Below are 12612 nucleotides of genomic sequence, written 5' to 3'. Positions count from 1 at the left end.
CCATCCTTAGAGATGGAAACTAGAAAAATTGGAAGTGCAGGAGGTGTCCAATTTTTAGGTTAAGAGCTTTTAAGAGGTAAGGACCTTTTTGTGAGGACTGGTTCAGTTGGGCAATACTGATTCAAATGGCAAAAATAAAAACAACTGCATACTATCAATTAAAAACAAATATGCAATTTGAGTGCAAGTCTACTGGGCTAAACTTAACTTCAAAATAAAGTTGTAACTGTTTTCAAATGTATAGATTAGGATTTTTGGCAACACAGGCCTTCGATTTATGTAAAAATTATCTATATGTATTGTCATATAAGACTAAATTTTAAAGAAAACACTATGATTAATTTTTTAGGTGCAACAAAATCCATCAACACATAGTACTTTAATTCATAATTCAAATATAATGGAAAAGTATGAAAAACTTGGTAAGATTGGAGAGGGATCTTATGGTGTTGTATTCAAGTGCAGAAATAAAAACTCTGGACAAGTCGTGGCCATTAAAAAATTTGTGGAATCTGAGGATGATCCCATTGTTAAGAAGATAGCCTTAAGAGAAATACGCTTATTGAAGGTAGGTAACTCTGATTAAGTATTCTGGAATGCCATAAAATTTCTATGCAGTTAACAAGCACGGTGTATTATTGAGAATTTGTTGAGCCTTGGAAATATTTACATTATCCATATATTTTCACTGTAACAGTAGTTTTCATTCATAGGTTAACAGAAGCATCCTGGCATAGTGGGCAGAGAGATACCTTGGAGTCAAGAAGATCTAGGTTCAAATTCTGACTCTGATACTAACAGGGCTTTGTGATCATGGGCAAATCACTTAATTTCTCTTTGGCAGCTCTTTAAGACTGGAACTTACAGATGAAATGTTGCTTTGTATGGCGAAGGGAATTTCCAGAAAACAATGAAATCACAGGGTGGGCAAAATATATAGGCATATCTTCATATGGATACCCACAATAGACACACACACACACACACACACACACGCCCAGTGGATACAGTGCTGGGCCTGGAGTCAGGAAGACTCATCTTCCTAAATTCAAATCTAGCCTCAGACACTTATCAGCCCTGTGACTTTAATCCTGTTTCCGTCAGCTCCTCATCTGTAAAAGGAACCGGAGAAGGAAATGGCAAACCAGTCTAGAAAACCCCAAATGTGGTGACAAAGAGTCAGACGCACCTGAACAAGAAGAAATTAGGTGGCAAATTAACCCAGATGACTTCTCAGATTCCTTCCGACTCCAAGAGTCTCTGAATCGTATTTAGAGAAGGATGTGTGAGCAGTTGTATCTCAAGGGTCAAGCGAGACAAGGAATGTTTAGCAGAGTAGGCACCATGAAAGGATAATGCTGCTCAGAATAAATCACTAGATGCTGCATTTTGGTTCTTTTTCAGCAACTAAAGCATGCAAATCTTGTGAACCTCATTGAGGTGTTCCGAAGGAAGCGGAAGATGCATTTGGTTTTTGAATACTGTGATCATACACTTTTGAATGAGCTGGAGAAAAATCCAAATGGGTGAGTTACCTGGAAACGTCAAGCCTTCAGGGCCATGGCCATATCTTTTTGTGTATGGATTGTAGATGGCTTCCCTCTTCTCCATCCTGTGTCACCTCCCCCAAGTACAATAAGGAGCCCTTGGAGAAACCAGCCCTAGAAAACTAGTGGACAAGAGAACTGATCTTGGAGCCAGGAACATTTGGATGGAAGCCCCACCTCTCTGGCACATGCTGGGTGACCCTATGCATATGCACCCTCTTGGCAACTCTCTGAGAGTTGAAGTTGCAGAGATGATACCCAACTCCCACAATAGAGAACATTTCTTACCAGGAACTCTCTTCACCAGTGAAGTTCCAGTTCCAGCCACTGTCTCTATCCCTAACATGTAGGAAGGCCAATCTGCTTGTGAGAAAAAAAAATCATCATATGAATTATAAAGCTATATACAAATGTTTTGCAATTGTCATTATCCCTGTCTCCCCCACTTATTCCTGACAATGATGAAGATAATAATAATTATAATTTTTAAACCAACATCTATATTGTGCTTGCTATATGCCAGGCACTTTGCAAATGTTACACCATTTTATCGTCGCAACAATCCTGGGAGGTAGGTGCTATTATTATCCCCAATTTACAGATGAGGAAACTGAGACAGAGATTAAATGACTTACCCAGCATTGCATAGCTAGTGTCTAAGGCAAGATTTGAACTGTTCTTCCTGACTCCAGATTCAGTGCTCTTTCCACTGTACAATGAGCTGCCTCTTAAAAAAAATGAATTTGAGTGTATTTTTTTTTAACCCTTACCCTCCATCTTAGAATCAATGCTGTGTATTGGTTCCAAGACAGAAGAGTGATAAGGGCTGAGCAATGGGGTTAAGTGACTTTCCCAGGGTCACACAGGTAGAAAATGTCTAGGCCAGATTTGAACCCCAAACCTCCCATCTCTGAGCTTGGCTCTCAATCTGCTGAGCCACATAGCTTTCCCCTTCCTATCTAATTTTTAGTAGTTGAAAATCATGGTGATTTTTGTATATTCACTCAAAAAAATATTTCTTGAGCGCCTATCAAGGTATTTTTCTTTTCTAGTGAGCCAGAAATTAATTCAAAGCAAAGCATAGTAAGAAAAAATAGTAATAAAAGATCCCAACTCCTCCCACAAATCCAGAGCACTTTGTCTCCAGGGAACAAACCATCGTTAGGAAGAGGGGGAACGCTCATGGCAAATGTATAAAAAGGCACATATGTAGTGAACATTTGTGACCTATGAAGGGGAAACTCACACCTCCAACATTATTGGACTATATACTTCAGGACCTGATGTCTTATTAGCATACTGCCTCTAAGGTCCCTGCCTCCCAGTGCAATTGCGCCATCTCATCTTGCTTGCATTCTCTGCCAGATGTGGAGAGTCTACCGGATGGGCATCTTCTTCTGGGCATTCCTCACTGTTAAGCTCACACTGGTCCTGCAATCGCTGCCGGTCTCCACCAGGAAGGGTGGCAGAATTATTCTCTAGCTCCATCCTCTGCCTTCAGCTGGAATCCTTAAAGGAGGTGCTAACTCATAGGAGTGGGTTCTGCCCTGGTGCTTTTAAAGTCCAGAGATTTTCCTGCTGATGTCCCTTAGGGAGGAAAAAAAAATCTGAAGGTCTAACACACTCAGGCATCTCACAAGGGAGCAAAAGCCTTCCTTGGGGATTAGAGGAGGGGAAAACTTCCCATTTGTTTGTTTTGTTTTTTCCACATCTGAGCTTTGTCTGGAATGGACATTTCTGTTCCAGAAGGGGAAAAAAAAAACACAAGCTCTTGGGGACAAAAATTAATGGCAGGTAAGTTAAACCCCTGGGGTTTAAGTCTATTATTGGAATAAAAACTTTATTTCCTAGTCAAAATGGAAAGAGAGCTAGCCTCTAAGCAAGGAAGGCCCAAGCTCGAGTTCTGCCTCTTACAAATACTCACTGTGTGACCCTGGGCAGGTCATTTCAGAGATGGCTTTTACTGAAAATTTAACAGTTGGCTCTCAAGAGCTGGTACCAACTATCCCCAACATACTCCTGCCCCTTTGGCAATAATTAGTGTCTCACATTGGACCTTAACATAAAAATCATAATGAAGGAGGGAGTATGATATAATGGTAAGAACATTAGCTTAGGAGATCTAGATCCTACACTTGGCTTAACTGTGTGACTTTGGGCATGCCACCGTGAACTTCCTTCCTCATCAGAGAAGGAAAAATGAAGAAGGTGAATTTAATGACTATTTTTGTGGTCATTCAGTTTTTCATTCATGTCTGACTCTGTGACTCCATTCGGGGTTTTCTTAGTGAAGATATTGGAATGGTTTGCCATTTCCTTCTCCAACTCATTTGGCAGATGAGGAAACTGAGGCAAATCGGACCAAGTGACTTGGCTAGGGTCACAGAGCTAGTAAGTGTCAGAGGCTGGATTTGAATTCAGAAAGATGAGTCTTCCTGACTTCAGGCTCAGGGGCATTCTATCTACTGTACCACCTAGCTGCCCTAAAAACAAATTCTTATTATTTTCTGATTCTGTGAATTTTTTGGAGACATCCACCATTCCTACTAAAAGCTGCTGCTCCAAAGGCAAAAGAGGTCCAAAGAGCTTTTCCATAACAAGACAATATAAATTCACTTTCTATTGTTTCTTGATTGCCTTCCCCCTGCCCCAATAGATTTTTTATAGATTTATCTTCACAAAAGTCTATTTTCTTTGAATTCAAGCACTATATTTTAGAGAGGTAACGTTAATAAACTGGTCCATATACTCAGTTGTCTGAATTAATTCCAAGTTGAAGACCTGGAAGTGTGAAATAAGTAGGAACTAACCTCGCACATGGGAAAAAAAGCACTAAAAGATCTCCATGTTCACAAATGAAATGCAGATGAATTATATGTAGGTTATCTTCTTTCTGCCTTTTGAATGTTCATACTGATTTAGGGCCAGCATTAAGAAAATGGATATTTACATAGACAGTTGAAATTAATTAATAGTTAGTAAATAACATTTCCCTTCATTGATTTTATTTCTTATTTTCCTTTTTTTTAAAGAGTTGCTGACCGTATGCTCAGAAGTGTTTTGTGGCAAACACTTCAGGCTCTCAGTTTCTGCCACAAACATAATGTAAGTTATTTCTCAATTTCTTTCCTCTTCCTAGTTACAGACATATTTCATATAGTCAATGGATTGTTGTTAATGGTCGCCGAGATGATTTTCAAATTAGGTCAGCAAATCTGTTTAGGAGATTCTTCCTGCAGCTGAACATTGCTCTCCTTTTAACCTTTCTAGACTTTGTAGTTGATGCTAAGACAGGAATAGAACATCAATGTGGGCCTGCTAGAAAGTGGCGCCATAGTATGCTGAGTAATAGTTTAGAATCTCTGAAGGTTCTGGAGGGAAATTGAGTGAATCTAGCACCAAATGTCAGTGTCATGAAATCAGCTTTTCTTAAAAATCAATGATATTTTTTGGCCATTCAGATCTGCAACCTTTCTTTCATATTACAAAGATAGATGGGAAATTTTGCTCACAAAATCCATATTCTGCTCTTACTTGATGCCTAAATGTGTACCCTCAGACACTACCCTACAAAAGATGGCACTGATTGGAATCAACACCTCTTTTACTTCTGCTAAACTGTCTCAAACAGCTATTCCGATGTCTAGTATGCATGCAGTTGGTGTTTCAAGGACAATTATACTATTCTTTTAACATTGTGAATTCTCATAGTCATGCCTGTTTTCTCATTAAACATTAAGACACTTCCCTGCTGCCTCACCTGACATATGATCCTGTTGGGATAGACTATTTGGACCTAGAAAGCATTTCCAGCAAAACTGCCTTCATTTCTTTGCTCTAAGTAACTTCCCTTTGTTCAGATTTGGTTTTATTTTTTTAATCCTGGGCCTGAAAACATCTAATTTTGTGCCTCCTCCTCAAAGTGGATACTTTCCCAGACCTGCCTCCTTCCTTCAAGATGAAAATCACTGCTGAACTCTGGTTATCTCACACTCCAATGCTATGGTAAGATTTCGTACATTTTCATAAACTATATTTCATAGTTATTTTATTAGTTATTCAAAGTATATCTATTAGATAAAAGTAGTGTATAAGCTGCTATAATATTGATAGGAGCTGTAGCCCTTGGAACAGGAGTTCTGAAATCTCTTTATTTTTATTGTTTCCAAGTGAGCCATCCTGCTGTTCTCAGAGCATAGAACTGCTGTTGATTCAACCCAGTATCCCCGATGAAGATTGCAGCAGCAGCCAGAGGACACCATAGCAACCCTCACGTCTCCAGTGTCTTCATCCTAGCTGAAGTCGTGAGGGTCATTACCTGATCACGTAAACCCATATTGACTTGAATAGCATAAGAAGAAAGGAAACGTCCTGCTAATGCTATTTTCTCTAAAATACCCTGAGATCTTTGCATCACTAGGGAACAAAGTGATTTATTTGAGATGTGAACAAAAAAGAGATTCTTCCCCCGGCTGTAAGAAGTATAGTATTTTCTGTTTGCCTTGGAAGTTTCTTGATAATGAGAATCGGGTTAAAGATGAACCAAATGCCTCCTTTGGGTTCCTGGGATACTGTTAAAAAAAATGGGATTTTACAACCATTCCAATAACTTGACTTCAATGGTTTTAAAAGCTTTTGTATCAAATCAAAGTTTATTAAAATGCTTTTGCTACATTTACCCCAGCGTTTTTTGTTCTCTGGTGGAAAATTAAATCTAAGTGGAAGAATCACTGCATAAAGAGAGTTTGCATTGTTTGTGTAATGGCATATATGCCCACATATTACAGTTTTGTCCAACTGCTCCTGTTTCCTGCTTTCTCTAACCCTCTCACTCTCACACCATCTTAGTCCCACTCCATCTCACCTTTTCTGTCATTTCCTCATATCGTGCCTTATATTGTATTTATGCCAACTAGCATATCTTTTTTATTTATACGAATAATTATAATAATATATTTATAATGGCACTTTAAGGTTACAAAGCCCTTTCATATATTACCTAATTTGATTCTTACAACAACCCCATGAGATAGTTAATACAAGTATTAATTACTCTCATTATCTCATTTTACAGCTTGGGAAGTGAAGGCTCTAAGACAGTGATGGCAAACCTTTTAGAGACCGAGTGCCCAAACTGTGACCCTAAGGCTGCATGTGAGCCCCCCACTTACCCATCTTACCCAGACAGGGGAAGGAGGAAGTGTGGGAAGGGAGCAGCTCCCTCTGGCAACATACCATAGGTTCACCAACATGGCTCTGAGAGTTAAAAATGACTTATTTAAGTCACTCAACTAGGATCTAGTGAAGACAGTTCTCCCCATCTCTGATCACTTAATTCCAATCCACTGGTTTCCCCACTATACTCTGATGACTATTAATGTGAAAAGAATGGGAATTTCAGACTTTACCTTAGGGGCTGCTAGGTGGTACAGGAGATAGAATGCCATCACTAGAGTTAGGAACACCAGAGTTCAAATCTGGTCTCAGATACTTCCTAGCTGTGTGACCTAGAACGAGTCACTTAATCCTTTTTGCATAGCCCTTCCCCTTTTGCCTTAGAGTCTTTACTAAGATAGAAAATAAGAGTTTAAAAAAGACCTTGAAAAATATCATTTGATACTATGCATTTATTTTATCCACAAAGCAAAGAAAAAAATAGAGACAGGATGAAAATGTTTATTTCAAATAAAATTATAACAAAATTCTTGTATTAATTGGCACTCCTGATAAGCACACCACTATTTTGCTTATATATGCATATTCTAGTTTAAATAGGTTTTAAATTTTTTCCTAATAGATTAGATTGGGGAAGATGAGATGGAAATCTTTTTGAACAAATTGGATGTCAAGTATATTCATTTAACCTGCTGATGCTGCAAATGAGGGCATATGACTTTTCAGATTTCATTTCAGACTTGTGCAAAGCATAACATTGCTCTAATTTGGACACTGCCATGCAATCAGCAGCTAGGTGATGCAGGGGATAGAGCACTGGACCTAGAATCAAGAAGACCTGAATTCAAATCTAGCCTCAGCACTTTCTAATTGTATGACTTTAGGCAAGACACTTAGCCTCTGTCTGCCTCAGTTTCCTCATCTGTCAAATGTAGATAATAATAGCACCTACCTACAAGGGTTGATATGAGAATCAGGTGAGATTATAAAGTTCTTTGCAAATCTTGAAGTGCTAAATAAATGCTGGCAACCATTATTATTGTTGTTGTCATCATCATTATTATTATAGTAGTAATTGCTATTGAGTAGGTTCTGGTTCTGTACTTATCCATCTGAAAATTTCATGAACAAAAAGGGTTTTCTGCATATAAAAGAATAATGATCTCTATTCCTTACAACTATTTCTATATGAGGCTTTCTTCCTTCCTTCCCCAATGGGTCTTCAAGTCAGAAAGAAGTTGGCAGTCTTTGCTGTCTAGTTAAAACAAGGGCTTCTGTTATTGGTACAAGATTTTTATGATCAAAAATGAATGGCAAGATTTGGGAGATGGGCATTATTTGTTTTTTCACTCTAGGATAACTATTAGGGTGGAAAAAAAGCAGAACATTTCCTGGGAGAAAAAATTTCCCCCTTAGAAGTTAAAAGAGATCAGTAAAATTATATGATTATAAGAAGATGCCTAACTTCTGATAAATTGAATAATTTATACCATAAACTTTTCTCAGTGGCCACAACTATAGCATATACCTCTAAGGGCTGTTACAAAACTCAAATAAGATAATGTTTGTGATAGTGCTTTGAAAATTATATATACTAATGCAAGGGTTTTTGTTATACTTGTATATGTGGCTCTTGTTTTCCATACTTAACATGGTGCCTTATAGATGCTTAATGTTTTTTGAATGATGAAAGAATGAATGAATAAATGGATAGATGAATAAAACAGAAAAGTAATTTAAAGGCAAGACTTGGACTGGTTTCTTGCATGCAGTGGTTATTCACTAAATACTGATTAACTTAAAAAAATCTTTACCTTCTGTCTTATTCCAAGGCAGAAGAGCAGTAAGGGGCTAGGCAATTGGAATTAAATGACTTATCTAAGGCCACACAGCTGGGAAGTATCTGAGACCAAATTTGAACCCCAAACCTCCTGTTTAGGCTTGACTCTCTATCCACTGAGCCCACTTACTGATTGATTCTTGCTTATCCAGTAAAAGGTGAGGGCAATTATTACGAAGCAAATAGCTGCTCTTCAGAAAATGGACCCTATAATAGGAAAAGAAAGTGGGGTCCATTTCCTAGGATAAATTCCTAGTTGCTATAGGAGATTTCTCCTTTTGCTCTTCTGGTTGTTTTATCCACTAGATTATAAGTTCCTCAAGAGCAAGGAGTCTTTTAGCTTTTTTGGTGTGTCTCTAGCACTTAGCACAATGCCTGGCACAAAATAGATGCTTGAAAAATTTTGATTGATTGATTAATTGATAGATTGGCATAAGGGCTGGTAAGGAAGCAGGAGAAGACCAAATGGCTACTGAGTTTGGTGGCATCAGCATATTTTTTTGGTTGTGATACAGATCTTTTCCCAAATCACTTTGCCCAAATCAGAAACATGTACTGTATTCAGGCTGGCTTCAGTGCTGAAGAAGTTCCCTTTTAGTGTTCAAGGACTCATCCAGGTAGGTAAACATTTGGTTATCAGCAAATCACATTGTATCATACACGTCAGTAAACTTGTTAAGAATAAAAACAAATAGTTCAATGATCATTTCTTAATAACAAAGCTCTGGGCTCACTCTGTATAACTGCCTCTTCCAAAGATAACTGTTGTCTCCAACAACCCACAAGTGTCTGGGGTTTTTTCCTTCTTGTTAGCAAGGACAGAATCACCAGGGTTGTATTTCTTTACTACAAAGGATGAGGGCTTCATTGCAGTTGGAGTTTTTTCTCCATTGGGATTGGCTCCTTCATTATTAGAAATCCTCAGCTGATATTTGCCAAGTCTTCCTTTTGCTGGAGTTCATGGGATAACGAGATCTCTTCTTACAGTGTATTCACAGAGATGTTAAACCTGAAAACATCCTGATAACAAAGCAAGGAATGATCAAGATCTGTGATTTTGGATTCGCTCGGCTTCTGAGTAAGTAGCGACATCTTTACATTAAATTTCCCTATTTGGTATGTTGTCAGGTGAGATACTAGAGAGATACAGATATAAATACGTACACATAGGGATAGATAGGTTGCTCTGCATGTATTCTGTTCTGATTAAAATGAATTTGAGACACTGATCTTTGGGTAAGAATTTCAGTTTACTGATTATATCAGTTTATTGGTTAGGTCATCATCATAATGGATAAATTGACAAATAGGTCAACGACAGAGACATTGATGAACGGCAGTCTGGCAGATCAATAAATAGAATTTTAGGGGGAAGCTGGGTGGCCCAGTGGATTGAGAACCATGCCCAAAGATGGGAAGTCCTGGGTTCAAATCTGATCTCAGATACTTTCTAGCTGTGTGACCCTGGGCAAGTCACTTAACCCCCTTACTGCTCTTTTGCTGTAGAACCGAGATTCAGTATTGATTCTAAGACAGAAGGCAAGGGTTTAAAAGAAAACCATTATGAGAGCATGGTTAACAAAGCTGTTTACTTCAAATTTCATTATGAATTTGCATTTGATACCTTTATAGGTCCAGGAGATGCCTATACTGATTATGTTGCTACAAGATGGTACCGAGCACCTGAGCTTCTGGTAGGAGATACTCAGTATGGACCTACAGTAGATGTGTGGGCAGTTGGCTGTGTTTTTGCTGAATTGCTGACTGGACAACCCCTTTGGCCTGGAAAATCAGATGTGGATCAACTCTATCTGATCATAAGAACTCTAGGTATGAATGGTTTTCTGGGACTTTCAAATGCTATAAAAAAAAAATAAGGGCAACAGTTAGGTGGCTCAGTGCCCAGGCCTGGAGATGGGAGGTCCTGGGTTCAAATATGACCTCAAATACTTCCTAGTTAGTTATATGACCCTGGGCAAGTCACTTAAAACCCTACTGCCTAGTCTTTACTGCTCTTCTGCCTTACAACCAATGCATAGTATTGTTTCTAAGATGGAAAGGAAAGGGTTTTTAAAAAAATGAAGGGAATAAAAAAGCTTATTTTGCTTCCAAGTGTACAGCTATTGAGCACAACTGTTCTGGGTTATAGCCAGAACCTAAACTGACTCTTCTCAGATGTAAAGTCATAATTCTTCTCTCAGAGGAATTTCCAGATCACGTTTCAGGTAAAAATTAGTCACAGACCTTACTATGCAGATACTTCCCGTATCTTTTAAGAAAGGAGCATGGAGACAAATCAGCTAGCTAGAACACGATCTAAGCAAGAAACATTCGACTGGTCAGCAGACTCTGGCCTCTAAATTAAAGAGCTTCCCTGCACCCCCATTGCCCTAGAGGTTTTTCATCTGTGTATTCCTAGCTCCATAGTCGTCCCTGGCTTCTAAAACAATAACTATGAATCAGACTATAGCTCATTGGAGATTTGCATCATATATAGAAAGTACATGGTTTTAACTATCATGTGCGCCCCACTGATGAATCCCATATTGCTTTTTGGGAGGCTTGAGGGCCTATTCAAGCTGATTTCAGCACACCCTTGGCAATACCTTTCAATTAAGACCCTGCTGCAACAGAAGAAACTAAGTGGTTTTCAGGCATAATAACATCAAACATAATTGTGAAATTTTCAGCCTGAGCTGAAATGAGCAAATGCTACAAGTCTGAGCTTGATTTATTGTTTGTTGATTGTCTAAACTTGAGTGATGGAGAAAATGTTAATCATGCAAATAAAATAAAAGTGTGTCCTGTGTACATTTTTTTGGTGAGCTGGTTTTACAACCCACTCCTGGGTATTTTCTATATGAGAAATAGTATGGCACAGTGGGAGTGAATGCTACTAGATGCTTAGGTGTTCTGCTAAGTACTTTTAATCCCTTTTATCCTCACAATTAGCCTGTAAGGTGGGCGCCATTATTGTCTCCATTTTTACAGTTGAGGAAAAGGCAGTTTATTGTTTAGTTTTGTTGTTTACATTGTTGAAGAATTAGAGGTTAAGTGACTTGGCCAGGATTACACAGCTGGTGAGCATCTGAAGTATTTGAACTTGGGACTTCCTAACTCCAAGCCCAGTGGTTTACCCAGGGCACCATCTTTTGTAGCCAGAAGGCTGGTCTTGCACCCAGGAAGTCCTGGGTTTATATCCTGCCTCTCCATCATTTTAACATCTCACAGGTATATCTCTGAGATTTTAAATTACACATTAGAGAAAATAGTACATAGTGATTATAGTAGTGTAAATGGAAAGAATAAATAAATAAAATTGAATACGATATATTTATAATAATTGATCTTGACTCCCCCAAAGTTGAGAAAACATCTCTCTTTTTTTATTTTCTGTCTTAGTAACAACTCTGAGGCAGAAGGGCAAGGGCTGAGCAAAGGGGATTAAGTGACTTGTCCAGGGTCACATAGCTAGGAAGCATCTGAGGCCAGATTTGAACCCAGGTCTTTCTGATTCTAGATCTAGTATTCTATCCACTGTGCCACCTAGCTGCCCTGTCTCCTTCCCTTTGATGTGGGGGACTATGGGTAAAGAACATTACATACACTGTCAGAGATGCCTAATGTATTGGTTAGTATTGCTGAATCGTTTTTCCCCCCCTCTTTTTTGTTCTTTGTTATGAGGGCTGGCTGGATAGTAGAGAAAGGATTAATCTATTCAGATATGAAGGTGATATAAAAATGTTTTTTTTAATTTAAATATTTATTAATAATCATTTTTAACATGGTTACATGATTCATGCTCCTACTTTCCCTTTCACCCCCTGCTCTCCCCCCACCCATGTCAGATGCACATTTCCACTGGTTTTGTCATGTGTCCTTGATCAAGACCTATTTCCAAATTGTTGGTGGTTGCATTGGTGTGGTAGTTTCGAGTCCACATCCCCAATCATGTCCACCCTGACCCATGCGTTCAAACAGTTGCTTTTCTTATATGTTTCCTCTCCTGCAGTTCTTCCTCTGAATGTAGGTAGCATCTTTACCATAAAT

At 38.6% G+C, this 12612-nt stretch overlaps 1 protein-coding gene across 1 annotated transcript in view; it reads left to right on the top strand.

The window, feature by feature from the left end:
• Positions 1-385: 385 nt before the first annotated feature.
• CDKL4 (cyclin dependent kinase like 4) overlaps positions 386-12612 on the top strand; it is a 47250-nt gene continuing 35023 nt past the window's right edge. The window contains exons 1-5 of the mRNA XM_044660633.1: positions 386-568; positions 1405-1526; positions 4580-4652; positions 9550-9640; positions 10195-10392. Of these exons, the coding sequence (XP_044516568.1) occupies positions 401-568; positions 1405-1526; positions 4580-4652; positions 9550-9640; positions 10195-10392 (652 nt within the window). The 5' untranslated portion in view covers positions 386-400. The remainder of the gene's footprint in view (positions 569-1404; positions 1527-4579; positions 4653-9549; positions 9641-10194; positions 10393-12612) is intronic.

The sequence above is a fragment of the Gracilinanus agilis genome, chromosome 2 (genome assembly GCF_016433145.1).
Source record: "Gracilinanus agilis isolate LMUSP501 chromosome 2, AgileGrace, whole genome shotgun sequence".
In the NCBI taxonomy this organism is placed as follows: domain Eukaryota; kingdom Metazoa; phylum Chordata; class Mammalia; order Didelphimorphia; family Didelphidae; genus Gracilinanus; species Gracilinanus agilis.
Note: the sequence above shows the minus strand (reverse complement) of the source record. Positions and strands in the feature narration are given on the sequence as shown.